This window comes from Podarcis vaucheri, assembly GCF_965113315.1.
Source record: "Podarcis vaucheri genome assembly, chromosome: 5".
NCBI lineage: Eukaryota > Metazoa > Chordata > Lepidosauria > Squamata > Lacertidae > Podarcis > Podarcis vaucheri.
In genome coordinates, this window is record NC_138763.1 from 89,294,301 (window position 1) to 89,315,226 (window position 20,926).

Sequence of the window (20,926 nt, forward strand, 5' to 3'; positions counted from 1 at the left end):
CACTGTATGTACTGGCAAGTCAGACAGCATGGGATGGGCTTGATTAAGGGAGCTCCACCCTAGCTCAGCATGAATGAAGATGCTACAACTCACAACTGTTGGGGAGCAACACCCTCCTTTGCTATCTGACACACACACACCCATTTTAAAAATACTGACAGAGGAGTTAGATACCTTTAACCATTCTAGCACCCACCTAACACTTTCAGTTTCTGAGTCCAGACCACACACCCATTTATCATGAAACAATCAACCAGCACTGGAAGAGCAAGTCTCTAATGCAGCATTTGGAAGATGGGAAAGACATGCAGTCTACAACCCCCCCCCCCAGTATATTTAAGGATTCCCTTCAATTTGGCTATATTCTCATGACGAGGAAGGAAATAATGAACACAACTCTTCCCCGACCGCAGCAGTTGCCACCCCTTTCGCAAACCTGCCTGCGCAGCCCAGATTGCATTTTCACAGCCACATTTCCATCACAACGTTAAGCAGCCAAGAGACTTAATTCTAAGTAGATGAGATCTCCTACCTTCACAGAGCCAAGACAGGGGAGCAAATGCAGCAGCGGGAACACTTGGAGCAGCACCATCCTTCCACAAACAGGGAGCTGGTTCTTCATGTTTCACATTTTCCCTCTACTGCTGAGCTGATCATCTGGCCTCCTGCTCCTCCTCTGCACCCCCCCTTCAGTTTCACAGAGGCTAGGAGGCTCCTGTCATCTCTGTGCAAGGAAGAGAGCAAAGGGGTGGGGAAGATGGAACAACACCAGCCTGGGGTGCTTGCTTTCCTCTGCCTCACCTTCCTCTTTCTCCCTTTTCTTTTCCTTCTCCAAAGCAAGGGAATACCATGTGATCCAGAAGTTCTGAACCAGCTTTGCAAATAACAAGGGGCAAGTGTAGACGAGCAGAAAGCAGCCCTTAGGTTTCCAGGCTGGTTTCTCTCTCTCTCTCTCTCTCCTACCTCCCCCTCTCCTTGGCTTTCTCCCAATCCATTCCCTCCCCTTTTTCTTGCTGTCAAAGCTCTTTCTTTGGCACAGTTTATACACATCCCTTTCTGGTTCCAGCCTCCTCCCTTCCAACCTGGATCAATCCACCAGGGGTCTCCTTCTCTCCTCCTGGAAACATCCTTTTTATTTTCTTACCATTATTGTGGCTGTGGACACCACTGTACCTTAAAAACACAACACATTCAAAGCAAATTCCTGCTGCCAAACAGTCCTGGGAACAGTAGTTTGTTCAGGGTGCTGAGAATGGTATCTCTGTTAGGGGTAAAGTACAATTCCCAAGGTAGCTGCAAGGTGCTAACTCAGAGCTATCCACTGGAAGAACAACAGTATAATTCAAGTGGAGCAAAATCCTCTGCTTGAAATTGAAAGTGATTCGAAGGAATCTGGACTTTATCCTTTCAGCTTAATCAACTACTTGAAGTTGCCCTGGACTATATTCTTCTCAGCTTCCCACCCTCCCACCCTGCCTAGGAAAAGCTTCACACAGAGAGCATTCCTAGACTAAAGGCTCCAGACTGTGTAGGATGCTACCGATAGATTGGTGCATTAGAAGCTGATCTGTATTTCCTTCAGTTGACAGGTCTCTCCCTTGAACTAAGGCTTGGAGGTGGTTCCTTGTGGCAGGAAGAATGGCTTGGTTGCTGCTGATGCCCTCCTCTGTGGCTCACGTTGTGTGGTAGCAGACTGACATCGGCCATTGACCCAGATACTCCCAGGCTTTTTCTCCCACTGATCGGCACAGGATTCTCTCCTTCTCAGGTGACCTATTGGAAGGAACAGCAGGAACATAAGACGCTGCCATATACTGAGTCCATGTAGCTCAGTACTGTCTACACCAGGGTTTCCCAAACTTGGGTCTTCAGCTGTTTTGGGACTACAGTTCCCATCATCTGTGACCACTGGTCCTGCTAGCTAGGAATGATGGGAGTTGTAGTCCAAAAAAAGTTTGGGAAACCCTGGTCTATACTGACCATCAGTGGTGTTCCAGGGTTTTAGATGGGGGTCTCTCCCACTTCTACCTGGAGGTGCTGGGGACTGAACATGAGACCTTCTGTATGCCAAGTAGATTTTCTCCCACTGAGCTCCAATCCTTTCCCAAGGTGGCATATGATTTGCACTGAAACAGACCTGATTGCAGGCAGCATAGTTTTTATTTAAATACTATCAGTGGTGAATAAACCCTTCTTCTCAATTACCATTGTGGTCTAAGTGTCACCCAGCAGAACTGTTCCAGGTGCTCAGCAACTTGTGGTTCGGAGACTGAAACATCTATTGCCCATTGTGACGAACCTGCAACTTCTGCAGCTCCCAGATCACACGGTCCCTTTACCAGTTTTTAAATCTTGCATGCTGGAGAACTAAGTTTGATTCATACCCACACTGGCTGGTGAAAAGCCAGCTGGGAGAGGCTTGGCATTCAGTTGACTGAAACTATTAATGCCTTGCTGAGGGAGGGAAGAGCACCAGACAAGCTTAAATCCAGAGTTATTTGGCCTTTCTTCAAAAGCTCTACCTCCTAACTAGCTAGTCAGGATTCAGACTTTCGCGCTGTCTATTCACCTAGTTCTTTCTTTCCACTTGTAGGTAATAATAATAATAATAATAATAATAATAATAATAATAATAATTTATTTATACCCCGCCCATCTGGCTGGGCCTCCCCAGCCACTCTGGGCGGCTTCCATAAAAACCAAAAATACAATAAAATACCACACGTTAAAAACTTCCCTGAACAGGGCTGCCTTAAGATGTCTTCTGAATGTCAGGTAGTTGTTTATCGCTTTGACATCTGCTGGAAGGGCGTTCCACAGGGCGGGCGCCACTACCAAGAAGGCCCTCTGCCTGGTTCCCTGTAGCTTTGCTTCTCGCAATGAGGGAACCGCCAGAAGGCCCTCGGCGCTGGACCTCAGCGTCCGGGCAGACTGATGGGGGTGGAGACGCTCCTTCAGGTATACTGGACCAAGGCCGTTTAGGGCTTTAAAGGTCAGCACCAACACTTTGAATTGTGCTCGGAAACGTACTGGGAGCCAGGTGAGGTTACTGAATGGTTGCTCTCCAGCTCAAAACGTCTCTGGATACTACCCACTGTCTAATGAGATGCCACTCTGGTTTTCAGCCTCACTGTGGCACTGACTAGGTTCATGGCTTCCAGTCCTTGCCTTGGGATTAATAGGAATGATTGTACCCTGACATGTTCTTCCAAGCCCATGTTCCCAGCACGTTCACACTCCTGTATCAGTGCTGTCTACGTTGGCTTGGTCATGTCCACAGAACGAAAGACGGCAGGGTCCCCAAGGGCGTGTTCTATTGAGAGCTGGCTTCAGGCACCAGGCCCATTTGCAGACCAACTCTGTTTTACAAAGATGTCTGCAAACATGACATGAAGGCTGGTTACATCAACCCTGCCATGTGGGAATCCCTTGCAGAGGACCACAGTGCCTGGAGACAGATAGGTCTTGAATCCACAGCAGGGACCAGAGGAGGAACGACTGTTGGGAGGAGCACAGAGAGAAGAAACGCCATGGGGCATCTGCAACAGCACAACTGGACGCCTTCATCTGCCCAAGCTGCAACAAAACATATCTCTCCCGTATCCCATATCAGTCTGTACAGCCACAGCAGGCGCTGCAACCTCCCAACAGTTTGACTTCACCTTCAGAAACACACTCCTCCATTGCCTCCCGAGACAGACAGATCTCAACTCAACTCAACTCAACTCAACCTTACTGATTCTGGTAGGTCTTTCTGCAGCTTCTGATACTGTTGATCATGACATGCTGGTGCGTCAGTTATATCATTTGGTGAGCACACTTGAGATTGCTTGAGTGTTCTGCTAATATTTGGCAAGAATACTCTTCTAACCTTCACTTTTCTGTACCATGCGTTCAAACAGGCAGGACACATGAGGAGGAATCTTTGATGGCTGCTCCACAGTTGATGAACTGAACTCCTTTTCTAAAAGTCTGTCAGCCTTCCATCATATGTCCTCTGGAAGCATTGTAATAATATATTGTGCCGCCTAGTTTTTAACAGCTAGGGGAGAACAGATAGAGGAACATTTAAATTTCTATGTATCAGAGACATCACCTTGCCAACAAAGGTCCGTATAGTTAAAGCTATGGTTTTTCCAGTAGTGATGTATGGAAGTGAGAGCTGTACCATAAAGAAGGCTGATCGCCGAAGAATTGATGCTTTTGAATTATGGTACTGGAGGAGACTCTTGAGAGTCCCATGGAGACTCTTGAGAGTCCCATGGACTGCAAGAAGATCAAACTTATCCATTCTGAAGGAAATCAGTCCTGAGTGCTCACTGGAAAGACAGATTGTGAAGCTGAGACTCCAATACTTTGGCCACCTCATGAGAAGAGAAGACTCCCTGGAAAAGACCTTGATGTTGGGAAAGATGGAGGGCACAAGGAGAAGGGGACGACAGAGGACGAGATGGTTGGACAGTGTTCTAGAAGCTACCAGCATGAGTTTGACCAAACTGCGGGAGGCAGTGGAAGACAGGAGTGACTGGCGTGCTCTGGTCCACAAAGAGTCGGACACGACTAAACAAATGTATTAAATTTGGCTATGCTGTTTAGTATATTTCCCCCTCCCTTAAACTACTGTTAAGCATGACAGCAATTGATAGAAATACATCTTGAGTCCTCTTTGATTTGATGGAAGACTGTATTCCAACACAATGGTAGAAGAAAAAATATAAAGAATAAATGAAAATGGCAAGGACAGATACATTTTCCTGCCTATTCTCTTCACCCCACCTCAACTAACCTTTTTAAAAACAAAAAACCTGTGTGATTCATTTCATTTTGTTCCATGAAAACATCAAGTTCTCCTTTAAACAAGCAAGAACTTTTTGGTTGAATTGACACAGCTCTCAAATGTGCACACATCCTCCCAATGGCACCTCTCATTTTTTGATTCCCAGTACCCTGCACTTCTCTGCCAGTGCCTTCTTTCTGCCACTGCTACCAAGGTCTAATGCAGTTGTGTCAAATGATGAATTAATTGCAGGAGCTGCTGCTAAGAGAAGGGAGTGGTTTCTCTTGGGTGTTTTCTACTGCAGTGTGTCTGGCCAAGGAATTGCAATCATTTAATTAGCAGCAGGCTCTGCTTGCCTTCAGAAGTGAGACACGGCAAGGGGGGTGGGGCATGGATTTGTACAGAAATAACCTTGGCAAGTCCTCACGGACTGTATTTAGTATGGCTCACAAAGGAAGAAGGGGATTTCAGTACTGGGTTGATATACTCCTTTATCATGAACACATGAGGAAGCTCTGGTTACGGGAAGCAAATAAAAAAATGGGATGGTTACGTACCTGTTCCCTACAGCTTGTTTGTCCTGTCAGCATTACCCAAATCTGTTCCACCCATTACCAGGCTGACTCAATAGTTGATGGGCAGGGAATCCTGTTCTAAGCCACATTTGCATGTTGATGCATTTTAAATATTGCCTACCTTTAGCATAGGGAGTGTAGCAAGGGTGGAGAATGTGTGCCATCCCCCAGATGGTGTGGGACTACAACTCCCATCGACCCCAGTCAGCATAGCACAAATCCAGCCACATCTGGAGGGCCACCCCTAGAATATAAAGGTAAAGGTAAAGGTACCCCTGCCCGAACGGGCCAGTCTTGACAGACTCTGGGGTTTGTGCGCCCATCTCACTCAAGAGGCCGGGGGCCAGCGCTGTCCGGAGACACTTCCGGGTCATGTGGCCAGCGTGACAAAGCTGCATCTGGCGAGCCAGCGCAGCACACGGAACGCCGTTTACCTTCCCGCTGGTAAGCGGTACCTATTTATCTACTTGCACCCGGGGGTGCTTTCGAACTGCTAGGTTGGCAGGCGCTGGGACCGAGCAGCGGGAGCGCACCCCGCCGCGGGGATTCGAACCGCCGACCTTTCGATCGGCAAGCCCTAGGCGCTGAGGCTTTTACCCACAGCGCCACCCGCGTCCCAGAATATACCATGGTGCAAACAGAAATCAGTCTTGCTCTGTTGCTAAGAAGGACCCAGATGTCATTGTCTGAACAGAGCCAGAGCCAGATACGAAGTGAACCAACCCGGACCCTGCAATCCTCATCGGAGGTGCTTTTTCGCATGCCCCCTCCATGAGAGGAAGGTGGCAACATGAGAAGTGGCCTTTTTTGCAGCGGCTCCCTGCTTTCTGAAATGCTTTCCCCAGGGAGGCTCACCTAGCACCCTCATTATATATGTGGCCTTTTACAAGCGGGTGTGATAATTTTTAATGCATTCCCCCTCTAGGCTTTAATGTATTTAGGTGTGTGTGTGTGTGTGGTTTTAAGTCGCTTTGGGTTGCCCTGAGCAGGATAAAGCAACTAACAAATTAAATAAATAAATAAAACCCTTCAAGGTTACCCCAAGTCAGTTGATTCCTATTTATTGTGCCTATAGGGTGCCATTTTGGCTACACTTTTGAAAGCAAATAAATCTTGAATCAGAAATAGCATGGCGGGGAGTCGGGGGGAGGAGAGAGATGAGATATATAAGACGTGAGAGAGCCCTGTCAACCAATTAATGGAAATTTTCTACTAGATCTGACAGGATTGTAGGAGAGTGGTGAAATTTTGCAAGATTTTGTAAACCAGATGTTATCTTTAGAAAAGTCTGAGGTTCTCAGACTGGACCTTCTTCAGTGTACAATCAGTGGTGAGATGTACCAGGGATCTGGTTTACATGGTTAGAAGACCTTTTGGCTGATTGTAGGAGTCACTTTTGAGACCAAGAAAGGTGTGCCATGGCTTAATAAACTGAAATAGTTTTATGAAACATGGGAAGTAGTTAACAGTAGTTAAGTTGATTGCCTTTCAGACACTGGCAGCTAAGTTTCAAAGTGTAACTCGGGTCGGGAAACCCAGAACAATGTATTCCTATTAACTCTGTATGTACTCCAGTTTTGTGTCTTTGTGCTTAATAGTGTTCCCCTGTTTGAACTTGGGTAGAAGAATCCTAAGGTCTGTGGTGAAGGAATCACTTCCTTCTAAGCCCTGCCAATCATATGGGTGACTGTGGGAAGGTGTGGGAACAGCTTTTCCGAGTTTTTCTCCCATTTGTTGTTTTAATTTTTTCCCATCCCACTGACAGCTCCCGGGCTGGTATAGGATTGTTGTTGCTTTTGCCTCTTTTGGATGTGTGTCAGTAGAAGGAAGGGGCCTCCTCTGATCTGCTGCCAACATACCAGTCTCTGCAGCCATTTCATGTGCATCTGTTGGCAGACCTGTTTCTACACCCACAGAGAGAGGTCCTCAACATCCTACGGTCCTCAGTCACTCTCCCAGGGAGCAAAGTTCTGCTCCCTTAACCATTTACTGTCATGTATAGTTGACTATTACTATTATTGCATATATGATAAGATTGTAAATTTTAAAATATTTTAAGGAGGGAGAGCCTCAAAATAAGGCCCAAATAATTTACAATGCAATATGCCCAACACGTGTTCCTCAGGAGCACAAAGACCAGTAATAAAAAGGACAAAAATAAAAATACTGAACGTTAAAATAACCTTGCATATTCCACCAACCACAGAAACAAATGGAGTATATCAGGGATGTTTGACAGGTCAATCGTAATCTACTGGTAGATCCCCTGGAGGTTTTGGTAGATCGCTGGCTCCCTTTCCTCAGCATTGGTAAATTAGAACCCTGTCCCACCCCCTCGTCTCATTGTTGCACAATCTGCAAAACGGAAGACGAAGTTTACTCAGTCAGGCTGTTTGCTTTCCCAGATCTGTTGGTGAGTGGCTGTTCCTTTTCCTCCCCATAATAGTCTCTTGGGAGTTGGCCACCCCTGGGGTATATCATCCACACTATTGAAAATAGGAAATATCCAGAAGAGAGAAGAATTCCAAATATAATCTAGTCTAAATTCTTTGGTTAAAATAAAAACGTTAAACAAAAGAATGCCTTAATAAAAAAAGTAACTGTTTATCAGAACGTAAGTCACTTGCAAGGTCAGATAACTGACTTTAGCATTCTGCAGATTTAGTTTCAAATAAAGGAAAGGTCTATGGAACATGACAAAGAACAAATGTAGCAGTTAGCAAAAACTGAAGTTGTATACTCACAAGTCTTTCATCACCACCGCCTAAAATGCAATTAGATTCTTTTTATCTAACTAAAAAACCCCCACAATCTCTCAAAGTAATCTTTGTTGTTATTAGTCAGTGACCCTTCAGAAGGCAGCATGCTGAAAAGTGTTGGGCGTAATACAGCATAAAATTGTTTCACTTCAAGCATATTTTGAGGCTTTACCTTCCCTTTAGTCCCCAGCAAACACAGCACCCTTAAATGCAATACTTTTAGTAACCGAAGTTAAAAGTTTTATGAGAAAAAGTAGAGAAGTGTTAAATTAGGGAGCAGGGAGAGGTTTTTGCCCCTCACAAGTGAATGGAATCCAGGAACGGATTCTAAGAACTGCCAAATTCTATGGACCAAATGAAGAGAACTCAATCCATTCTCACTCCCCTTAAAGCACTCCTGCTTCTCAACTTTTTCCTATCCACCACTGAAAATCAGGGTCAGGGTTAGACTGGGAAGTTCCCATAAGGAAGTTCCCTAGTTGTGAGGCCAATGTTCTGGTGGTGGCACACAGATGGCACTATGAAAAAGACTCTGAGCTTTATCTTTGTGTGATCCTACAATAATTTAACACTCACAATACTTCCCACCACCACCACCACTCATGTCATACTGGGAACTCTTGGCTGCAAGGGTCACGCTTATGGGATGCTGCTGTTTAGCAGTTTGGAGGCCAAAGTTCAAAAAGAAAGTTTGCTCTATAACAGCAGACAAGATTTCACAAAAGATTTTATTTCACTGACGACTCAAATTTGATGCTATTGAAGAACATTTCAAGCAAAAGTTTATCTGGTCAAATAACTGCTGTAGCTTCTCTTGGTATCCAAGGAAACTTTAGGTCTTCATCTTATCTCGACAGAAGTTTTATTCCAAAAAACAGTATGAAATGCAGGAAAACATTTCCCGTCCATTTCAAAGGGAATGACCAACCAGCGGTGAGTTTCTTCAAATTCCAGTCCTGGTGTTCACAGATACTTGGGGAAGCAATTCTCTTTAATAATTGTATGTGATATTTGGAAACCTTTTCAGTAATTTGTTGATTTGTTTTGAACCAAGTTTCCCCGACTGGCCCAGAGATTCTTGTCGAAGATTTTGCTTGCGTTCTGCCTGAAAAGAACAGAAACAATTTCCTATATTTATTAAACTGACGCACAAATCCCAGCAATATTCCCAATGTTGCAAGCATCAACCTCTGGACAATTAGAGAGAGCTGCATTCAGAAGCCAGTGGTAACTCAAGTTATTTGAAACAGTGAAATGATAAATATTACAGTCAAGGAAGAGGAGCTGGACTTTTACTATCAATTCCTAGGAATAGGAGGACAATATATCCTTAAGACGTTATTAGAATGTACTTGGTCACATTTTGCGTCTAGTCAGTTTCCTGTTGATATGAGTGGCTTGTACAGCAACAAGGGAGGATCATATTTTTCTAAGAATAAGTGTAACTCACAAAACAGAAGCCTTGGCAAAGTAACTATAGAGTATGTGTATTATATCAAAACACTTCTGATTTGAAGCAATTCGATTGACTGTAGTCCTTGAACCCTAGGAAAAACACTGGCAGGTACACTTTCTATTTTGTGGTCCATGGTTCCCGGGCATCCTCTTCCTTCTTGAAGCTTGTTTCCATTGGCACATGCTCTCACGGTTACTTGCAATTTATGGTTTAATGACACAGTGGGGTGCACTCAAAAGTCACCCCTGCACAATGGGAATGATTATTACATGCAAGATGGAAACAGAACTTAATCTGTCTCATTACACGTTTTAACAAGGTTGAGATACAGGTCCACTGTTATAAGCCTGCAGCCAAATATTCCACAAAGTAAAAAATGCCCTTGTGTAGGTGGTGGCCTACTTTTGAAAACTGCATCATTGCTTCATAGCAAAGGCAGTAATTAGAGTCCTTTACAGTGGTACCTCTGGTTAAGAATTTAATTAGTTCCGGAGGTCCGTTCTCAACCTGAAACTGTTCTTAACCTGAGGTGCCACTTTTGCTAATGGGGCCTCCCACTGCACCACCATCATACAGTTTCTGTTCTCATCCTGAAGCAAAGTTCTTAACCTGAGGTACTACTTCTGGGTTAGCGGAGTCTGTAACCCGAAGCGTTTGTAACCCGAAGTGTTTGTAACCCGAGGTATCACTGTACTCCCTGATTAATTTAAGGGAAGGCATATCTTGCCCTGATGTACAGCTATAACCACATTTAAAAACAACTTGTCTTGAATTTATTTTTTAAAAAATGACTGTGACTCAGGTGTTGTAGAAAAAAATCAAGAACTGGTCAATTTCCTGAATATTGTTTACATGAATTTATATTGGTATAGCAGTGATAGTTTTAAGTCTCTCAATCTCTCTCTATTTTACAGTCATACAAAATGGCACAATCCCATGCTTATCAACTCAGGAATATGCCCAAACAAATTGAAAAGTACTAACCCCAGGAACTGTGTACAGGATTCTAAATTTACATGCTTAGCCAGTATTTTACTGGTTGGATTGGTTGAGAAGTCAAATACTTGATCAATCTCATTTTCAGGCATGGAGTGCACAGCAGAAGCACCCCAGATATCATAAAGTTATAAACTGGGGGAACTGGGGGGGGGGGACACTGATATTTGTTTATAAAAAGAACTCTCATGGGATTTTTACATTTCTATAGCTTACCTGAAACATGAATTCCTTGCTGTTGTCCATTAACACACAAGGCCATATTCCTCTGCTATACAGTGGAGGTTTCTCTCCTTCCAAATTGGATTGTACATAGTACATCTTGTTTAACCCTGATTATACCCTGATTTTCCTCATTAAAAGCTAACAAAACCAGGCCATCACTAAAATTTAAAATATGTTATTACAAAAAAAATAAACCATTGAGAACAACAGTAAAAATATAATGCAGCCACAGTAATAATTATGCCAAATCCCAATGGGTGGACAGGCTTGTAGGCATTTGTTTCAAAATGGGAGTCACATGTATGCAGCCCTGTTAACAATCTGGCAGCCCTTTGAAGGGAACAGGACTGTGTTTGGTGCAGACTGCACCAGCTATTTGCAATTTCTAGAACCGATTTTTCCTGAAACTCAAAACTGCCCACGATAAGAACCAAAGAAATATAAAACAGAAAAAAGTTGCTAATAAAAACAGCTGCTCTTTTTCAGGTATTTTTTATGTTTGGTTGTTTCTGTTTCAATTATATATTTTCTTATTGTTTTAGACATTTTTGCAATGAACTACTCTGAAACTTGTGTTTAAAAAGCAGGATGAGAACTTTAAAAATAATAATAAACAGATATGAAACCACAGATGCCATAGGAAATAGATGTTTCAACAATTGCAGAAGCAATTCCATCTGCCACACACTGGTATTTTAAAAATATGCAGCCACACAATAGCATATCACCTGATGTAACCAACGCCTTAACCACATTAGTTTTGTAGCGATTTCATTAGTTTCAATGACACCTGGTATGTGATGGACCTATAATCTCCATGCATGGGTCCTAATGGCAAGTTCACATATTCAATCTACTCGCATCATTAACCAGCACACCATATCTTTTTAAAGCTGTATTATCTGGGTTGCACCTTCGCATTATACTGTCTTGGGCAAATATGCTTACCATTTGCTAAACCACCACTGTTGCCGGTTTCACACATTCAGGTTAACATTCAGCAGTAAGCAATTACAATGTAATGACCTGCCTCTCAGGATAATACAAACACAATGATGGAGATTTGTAATAATAATAATAATAATAATAATAATAATAATAATAATAATAATTATTATTATTATTATTATTTATTATTTGTACACTGCCCATCTGGCTGGGTTTCCCCAGCCACTCTGGGCGGCTTCCATAGAAACCAAAAATACACTAAAATATCACAGATTAAAAACTTCCCTGAACAGGGCTGCCTTAAGATGTCTTCTAAATGTCAGGTAGTTATTTATCGCTTTGACACCTGATGGGAGAGCGTTCCACAGGGCGGGCGCCACCACTGATAAGGCCCTCTGCCTGGTTCCCTGTACCTTTGCTTCTCGCAATGAGGGAACCGCCAGAAGGCCCTTGGTGGTATTACATGCTCAAATTATGTATGGAAACTAATTTCCTGCAGCTTGATTAGAGGATAAATTGGGACATAATTACTTCTGCCTTTGCAGCGCAGTTGAAGAATGTCTGGATCTCTTGGGCGCAAGTTACATCACTGAACTCATTCTGCTTCCAACAGGCCATCATTAATGACATCTCTGTGATGCATGTTGCCTCTGGAAAAGAAAGGAAACTGCCATTACTCAGGAGCATTTTATAACAGTGACAACTCTATTGCATGAATACCATATGAAACACTGAAGACGGTAAAAGTAAGCAGATTCTTCACACTGTTTTCTATTGTATCCTTAATCCAAGAAAACACATGCCTCCATTGGAATTGGGAATTTCACTTCTAGTTACTATTTGAATACTGTACAGTCAAACCTCGGATACCGAACACCTCTGTTTTGGAACATTTTGGCTCCCAAACGCCAAAAACCCAGAAGTAAACTTTTCAAAAGTTTTTCGGAAGCTGAGCGTCCAACGCAGCTTCCGCTGAGTGCAGGAAGCTCCTAAAACCAACTAGAAGTTGCTCCTCAGTTGTCGAACATTTCAGAAGCCAAATGGGCTTCCGGAACGGATTATATTCAACAACCGAGGTTTGACTGTACTTTTCATATGTAAGGAAGCCACAAGGATGAGGGCAATGGTTTTATCAGTCTGCCTGCCTCTTCTCAAAGCTTCATATGTTGTCAGCGGCTCAATTCAGACATCGTGCTAGATCACGGGTAAGGAAGTTTGAGGAAAGTTTGGTGTGATATTTTGACTGGACAAAAATATGGTTAGCTAATGAGCCAGCAACCAGAATTTAAAAACATTGTTCACAAATCTAATATTTGTGCCAACTATGGTTTGGCATAACCTCTGAATTAATAAACCATAGTTATGACTGTTGTTCCACCAAAGACACTGCAACTAAAATAAGATGGGTGACCAAAGAGAGAAAATAGACAAGCATCTAAACCTCAGTTTACCTATCATTTGCTTGGAAGCCCATACTATGATTTGGGTTTTAGTGTATGGTTAGTGGAAACCATGGTCTGGCATAACAACTGAACTAAGCCACCATAGTTGCACTGTTCTTTTCTGCACAGGAAACCACAAAGGAAAGGCAAATTCTGAGTTCAAAATGAATTTAATTTTAATGTAAGCATGCTTAGGTTTCATAACGTAACTCAATTAATGTATTCTGTTTAGATAAGGACTCGGTGTTTGCACTTCTCGTGAATTTTGAATTTCTTTTTCCAGAAGGAACTGTGTGAAGGAAAATGCACGTATAAATGGTGAACAGCAGGGGAGGGAATACAACACAAGGACATTTGAGATGAACAAGTTACAAACTCTAGAACACTTAACAGCAGAAGTTTTGGCAAAAACTATTTTAAACCAAGGCCATATGAAATCTTTGAAAGGCTAACAAAATGTAATATAACATAAGTTTTTAAGGATTAGGTTTCACTTTTTGTAATTAAAAGGCAAGATTCTTAGAAGCCTGTACCAGTTCTTGGATTGTCTATGAAATTTTATGCAGACTGAATTGAAGAAAATACAGTCCTGATCACAAAGTAACAACCCTTTTTTCCCTGCCAACTAGAAAGAATATTTCCTACATACAACACATGGTTTTCTCCCTTACTTTACTTTTATAAATACTGAGGGAACAATTAGCATGTTTTACAGTGTTCCAGTTGTGGAATTTATTCCCTCTGGCCATTTGCCACAGACAAAGTCTGGTAGCCTTCAGGGCACTATGAAGCAAAATGATTCGACCAAACGTTCATATTCAGCTGAATGTAGGCAAACACACACACACACACACCACCCCATAAATTTGCATGCATGTGTGACAATGACCAAGGAGGCGATAAAAGTATTCCTGCAAATTAGCAGCCAGTTTCAGTTAACGACATATGAGCATCAAACATGTTTTCAGTGTGAATGAAGAACTTTAAGCTGCAGTCTTATGAAACTTACTTGGGAATAACTCCCATAGAATTCAGTGCAGCTTGAGTATACATACATAGATACATAGGATAGCAAAGGCTCTGTTTATAAAAGAAGCAATTTGCCTCAGGTTGCATATGTAGAACTTAACACACCAAGAGTTCTGTTTTCAAAAGCGCAGCAATGATAACGCCAATCCAAATAAAGCATGCACACAGCATAGAAGCATGTTAGAAAAAACATTAATCACGGTGATCACTTCCTCCTTGCCTGCGAAACATCCCCTCCCAAATAGCTGATTTGTACAATTCCTGCATTTCTATCAGTTTAGGGATGTTAACAACATCCCTCACCTGTGGACGAGGTTGCATCTGACAGCTGCCCTCACATGTGCTCTGCACATACAGATGTATTCTTTCTGTGGGGACCCTGGACCAATCAGCACTCCTCCAAAAAAAATCCAGGGTGTTCATTTGAAACTCCCTTTTTACATGCATCAATCCAACAGCAGGTATGAGGAATGGTTGATATATGAAAAAATGTATTTATGCATGTGGTTCCTCACCCAGCTAGGGACAGACCTTAGCTGATTCATGACGAGTGTCTTTGTTTAAATATTGGTGTGTATATCTGTGTGCAAGCTGCAGCGTGGTTCTGCTGTGGAAACTATCAAAAACATGTCCTTGCAACACTGATTGTTTCACGTCAGGTCCACATTAGCGTTCTGGTTAACAGCCAGGTGCACTGACCCATTGCACCACAGACTTACATAGCAAAAGTATTCACAAACAACAAATAAAACTTCAAAAAGTACACAACCAAACCAAACAATTTCCACATAATCATAAGACCAAAAATAAAGATACCAGAAATTAATATCAATAACAGCAACAACTTCACAGCCCACCCCCCAAAAAACCCTAACCAATACCCCAGCGCAAGTGTCACCTTCAGGGACGTTATTATTTCATTTATTATGTTATACAATTCATGGGGTTTTTTAATATTGCAAAACTACCCTGTGATTCTCAGGTAAAGGGAAATTTTATAAATAATATAAAACAAGTGTTTCATTTGAGAGAGAGGGAGGCTTTTCCTCTGTCTGCTTTCTCCATGGCCCGAGCAGTTTTATAAACTTTCCTCATGTTGCCCTTCTGTTGCTTGCTTTTTCTCTAAGCTGAGACGCCCCAGAAGCTGCAACCTTTTCCTTCACATAGTGTGGGTGTGGTTTGCAGTGCTTTGAGATTCACTTTAGCTAAAAGTGTCACAGAAATACAGTGAATCAAATCAAATCAGCGTATGGGTGCTGGTGTGAAGTTTAGCACCAGTCACATTGCTACTCCTAGCGGCACAACAATAAAACTGTTAGCACATTTGCAAAGCTAAGCAGGGTCTGGTATGGTTTCAAATTGGACCAGGAATCGCATGCAGCGCCAGATTTATGTAGGCAGTTTCCCCTCACAGGATGTCAAGCTAGATGACCCTCAGGGTCCCTACTGCTCTACAAATAAAGGATATAATTCTATGAAATATTATCCCTCCCTCCTAGGGGAAAAGGGGCTTCACAATCCTAATACCAGCTCATTTGGCACTGCAGAGAGTGAGCCTCTTCAATCTCAGGTTTGTATATTTGAGTCTTACTTTGGGCAAAAGATTTCTGCATTGCAAGGGGGTTGAACTATATGACCCATGATGTCCCTCCCAACTCTACAATTACACGATATGATTCTATGAAATAGTCTCCTTCCCTCCTTCCCAGAGCAGCAAGGGCTTCACAAACCTAACAACCCCTAGCTCTGTCTTTAGAACATACGTTTGTGCGATACATCCGAGAACAGTGGGATTGAAATGCAGCCCCCCCAAAATTGATATGACAAAGAAATAAATGTCAGTACTGCAAAGTCGGTAGAGCCTAAGGCTCTTAATCTCAAGGGTTGTGGGTTCAAGCCCCAGGTTGGGGCAAAAGTTCCAGATGACCTATGGGAACCCTTCCAACTCCCTACGACTCTAGGCTTCATATCCAGAGCAGCAGATACCTTGGAATTAACGGACATTGTTGAACCAGGTTGGTGTAGCCACAGCGGTCTGCTGCGCATGGAGTGGAGCGGGGTGCAGTCTGAGTTGGGAGTCTATGGTTGCCACCTATGTTCTGGCAAAATACAGGGCAGGGCTGGGTGAGAAGTGACTTCAGAGCAATCCATTACAATCTATTGCAGCCTAATAGGATGGCCCCTTTGACATTTGTCTCTCTCACACACACTCATGAATTTGCAAATCTGTCTGCGCTTGGCTACCCAGAGCTCAAATACGTGACATTTCTTTTTCTTTTTCTTAAATTTTATTTATGCTTTTCAGGTTTATACATTTCACTAATTTTCCAATCGTTTTAACATTTCAAAACTTGACTTCCTTCCCCCTCTTTCTGCGATTCCTTGAATTTATTTGTAATATCTCCTGCATATCCAAATTAACTTAATTTGCTCATTTATTCATCTACTTTAAATATACAGTGGTATTTCGGGTTACATACGCTTCAGGTTACAGACTCTGCTAATCCAGAAATAGTGCTTCAGGTTAAGCACTTTGCTTCAGGATGAGAACAGAAATTGTGCTCCAGCGGCGCGGCAGCAGCAGGAGGCCCCATTAGCTAAAGTGGTGCTTCAGGTTAAGAACAGTTTCAGGTTAAGTATGGACCTCCGGAACGAATTCAGTACTTAACCTGAGGTATACTGTATACTCTTATACAACTGCAGGTTATTACAATAATCCTCTTTACAATTTATCTGGTAAATATTCAATGAAATACATGACCTTTCACACACCCTTTCAAACACGTGTTTGTAAACCGTGTCCAGGGGTCCTTTACCTTTTTTTACCTATTCGGAGTGGGTCCCTAACTTAGCAGAAAGAGAGAGAAGACCTGAAATACAGGACAAAACTGTAGTATCAATACAGGCCGTAGGATTTTACATTGGAATAGGAGACGCGAGAGGGGACAACCCTAGCTCGGACTGTGGAGGAAACCCACCTCCGAGGCCCAGGCGCCGGTTGGAGACCTGGTTGGCCAGCACCAGGGGCTGGTAAGGCCTCACCCGGGGCTGCTTGCCCCGCAGCTTCTTCAGCTCGGCTAGCCGAGCCACCCAAGCCGCGTAACCCGACGAAGGAGCCGCCGCCGCCATCTTTGCGCTTTTGCGACAGCCAAGGGCCGGCCGGAAAGCAGCCCTCGCCGCGTGACTGTCGCGCGAGGCTGTAGAGATAGGAAAAGTAGAGAGTCGTGATCTCGCTCACGGGGGTGGGGGAAACGGGGGACTCTCGGGTTACTTTCCGCTTTCGCTCTCTCGCTCTCTGAGATGGAACATGAGAACTCGCGCTAGAAATACAGAAAGACAGCGGGGTAAGGTAACTTACCTCGGGACTTAAGTCTTGTGGGGGAAATGCGATCCGTTATATATATATATATATATATATATATATATATATATATATGCAGGTTTTGGTGTCTTCGGGTGTCTTCCCGTGTAAGAGTCGGGGTGTCTGTGCGACGTTTCGACGAGGTCTCACTCGTCATCTTCAGGCTGGTGCTTTCGGCTTCTTGTTACTGGAACAGAGCAGAGTCTGGTGTTTGAGTTCCTATAAATACTGTTGAGGGGTGTGGTGTATAGCCTCCAACGTTCTGGGTAGAGAGGAAGTTCCTAGATTAGTGTGCCTTTTCTTCTTTTGTTCCTTAATTACTTGAGGGATATCTTGGGTGATTTCATGAGTGATATTCTGAATATCACTGGGTGGGTCATTAATTACTTGAGGGATATCTTGGGTGATTTCATGAGTGATATTCTGAATATCACTGGGTGGGCCATTAAGTGTAGATTAGATTGCTAAAGCTCTCGTGTCTTGACCTCTTGAGCTTGTGAAGAGTTTTTCTGAGAAGATGGCTGTGCTGCATTTAGTTGTGCTCTGGCTTGGCTTCGTGTATAGGGGCGAGCTATGGTTTTGTGCCTTGTGCCAGCCAGATCTGTGTAGGGATTGCAGGGGGGTGCAGCATCCGGAGGTGCCACTATAGTTTGGTTGCTGGATGGAGTCTGTAATATGTCTGTGGAGAGGGTCTGGGTTTGGGTCTGGTGTGGTTGATTGGTGACGGCGTTCTGTGTGCCTCTGGTTCTGGTGTCGGTTTTTGTGGGGAGGGCTAATTTCCAGATGTCTGGCAGGCGGGACGTGTCGTCACGCTTGTTCATGTTGTGAGGGTGTTTCTCTATCTCGATGGCTTCCATGATTATTCTCTTGTGGTGATGTTCCATGTTAAAGAGCAATTTGGAATCTGCAAAATTAATTTCGTGTCCTGTTTCTTTCATGTGTTGGAAAAGAGAGGAAGTTTTTTCTTCTTTTTTGACGGCATTCTTGTGTTCTGCGATACGTGCATTTATTCGTCTGTTTGTTTGTCCAATGTACGTGGCTGGGCAGACTTTGCAGGGTATTTCATAGACCCCTTGGTTTTCCAGCTGGATTTTGTCTTTTGGGTTTCTGAGGATATTGGCTATTTTTTGGTTGGTGCAGAAGGCTGTTTTGATATTGTGTTTATGGAGGATTTTGCTGATTTTGTCTGTAGTGCCCTTGATATAAGGAAGGAGGGCCATGCCATTGTTTTCTTCTGTGTCTTGGTTTTTGGGGGGTGTTTCTTTTTGGATTAGCTTCGTAACCCTGTTTTTCTGGTATCCATTGGCGATTAACACATTTGAGAGATTCTGTAACTCAGTTGTCAAGTGGTCTTTGTCAGCCAGGCGTTTGGTTCTGGAGATGAGAGTCTTGGCTACGGAGTTTATTTGTGCAGGGTGGTGGTGTGATTGTGCATGTAAGTAACGGTTGGTGTGTGTTTTTTTCCGGTAGATAGTGTGTCCTAGGGAGCCATCAGGTTTTTTGTAGATTAGGACGTCAAGAAAGGGGAGTTGGTTGTTGTCTTCTATTTCCATAGTGAATTGTATTTTGGGGTGTAGGCTGTTGAGATGTGTGAGGAAGCTATCTAGTTTTTCTTTTCCGTGTGGCCAAATTACAAAGGTGTCGTCAATATATCTGAGCCAAAGTTTGGGTTTGTGTTCTGACTTGTCTAAAGCATTGGTTTCAAAGTGTTCCATGTACAGATTTGCGATGACCGGTGAGAGGGGTGATCCCATGGGTGCTCCTTCTATCTGTTTGTATCTCTTCACTCAAGTGCCCATTAATGAAGCCTTGACAGCCATTCAAAACAAATACAACCCCCCCAAATACATCCTGGACCTGACCAACCACTGCCTAACCAACACGTACTTCATCCACAATGGACAAAGATACAAACAGATAGAAGGAGCACCCATGGGATCACCCCTCTCACCGGTCATCGCAAATCTGTACATGGAACACTTTGAAACCAATGCTTTAGACAAGTCAGAACACAAACCCAAACTTTGGCTCAGATATATTGACGACACCTTTGTAATTTGGCCACACGGAAAAGAAAAACTAGATAGCTTCCTCACACATCTCAACAGCCTACACCCCAAAATACAATTCACTATGGAAATAGAAGACAACAACCAACTCCCCTTTCTTGACGTCCTAATCTACAAAAAACCTGATGGCTCCCTAGGACACACTATCTACCGGAAAAAAACACACACCAACCGTTACTTACATGCACAATCACACCACCACCCTGCACAAATAAACTCCGTAGCCAAGACTCTCATCTCCAGAACCAAACGCCTGGCTGACAAAGACCACTTGACAACTGAGTTACAGAATCTCTCAAATGTGTTAATCGCCAATGGATACCAGAAAAACAGGGTTACGAAGCTAATCCAAAAAGAAACACCCCCCAAAAACCAAGACACAGAAGAAAACAATGGCATGGCCCTCCTTCCTTATATCAAGGGCACTACAGACAAAATCAGCAAAATCCTCCATAAACACAATATCAAAACAGCCTTCTGCACCAACCAAAAAATAGCCAATATCCTCAGAAACCCAAAAGACAAAATCCAGCTGGAAAACCAAGGGGTCTATGAAATACCCTGCAAAGTCTGCCCAGCCACGTACATTGGACAAACAAACAGACGAATAAATGCACGTATCGCAGAACACAAGAATGCCGTCAAAAAAGAAGAAAAAACTTCCTCTCTTTTCCAACACATGAAAGAAACAGGACACGAAATTAATTTTGCAGATTCCAAATTGCTCTTTAACATGGAACATCACCACAAGAGAATAATCATGGAAGCCATCGAGATAGAGAAACACCCTCACAACATGAACAAGCGTGACGACACGTCCCGCCTGCCAGACATCTGGAAATTAGCCCTCCCCACAAAAACCGACACCAGAACCAGAGGCACACAGAACGCCGTCACCAATCAACCACACCAGACCCAAACCCAGACCCTCTCCACAGACATATTACAGACTCCATCCAGCAACCAAACTATAGTGGCACCTCCGGATGCTGCACCCCCCTGCAATCCCTACACAGATCTGGCTGGCACAAGGCACAAAACCATAGCTCGCCCCTATACACGAAGCCAAGCCAGAGCACAACTAAATGCAGCACAGCCATCTTCTCAGAAAAACTCTTCACAAGCTCAAGAGGTCAAGACACGAGAGCTTTAGCAATCTAATCTACACTTAATGGCCCACCCAGTGATATTCAGAATATCACTCATGAAATCACCCAAGATATCCCTCAAGTAATTAATGACCCACCCAGTGATATTCAGAATATCACTCATGAAATCACCCAAGATAT

General features: G+C 43.3%; 2 protein-coding genes across 4 annotated transcripts in view; both read right to left on the reverse strand.

Moving 5' to 3' along the window:
• The window catches only part of LOC309532855 (neurotrypsin-like), a 29,446-nt gene extending 27,170 nt beyond the window's left edge, over positions 1-2,276 (reverse strand). For 2 of the 3 annotated variants that reach the window (XM_082223581.1, XM_082223579.1), the window contains exon 1: positions 533-1,447. In XM_082223581.1, the coding sequence (XP_082079707.1) occupies positions 533-622 (90 nt within the window). In that variant the 5' untranslated portion in view covers positions 623-1,447. Of the gene's footprint in view, positions 1-532; positions 1,448-1,540; positions 2,138-2,171 lie in introns of those variants that run through there. The other variant, XM_082223580.1, reaches the window with a different exon arrangement.
• A 6,547-nt stretch (positions 2,277-8,823) lies between these two features.
• CHCHD1 (coiled-coil-helix-coiled-coil-helix domain containing 1) lies at positions 8,824-17,368 on the reverse strand. The gene is made up of 3 exons (XM_082222986.1): positions 17,186-17,368; positions 12,268-12,386; positions 8,824-9,216 (listed from the first exon to the last, which is right to left on the reverse strand). The coding sequence occupies exons 1-3, from the start codon at positions 17,334-17,336 to the stop codon at positions 9,103-9,105; spliced, it is 384 nt and encodes a 127-aa protein (XP_082079112.1). The 5' UTR covers positions 17,337-17,368; the 3' UTR covers positions 8,824-9,102.
• Positions 17,369-20,926: the final 3,558 nt, after the last annotated feature.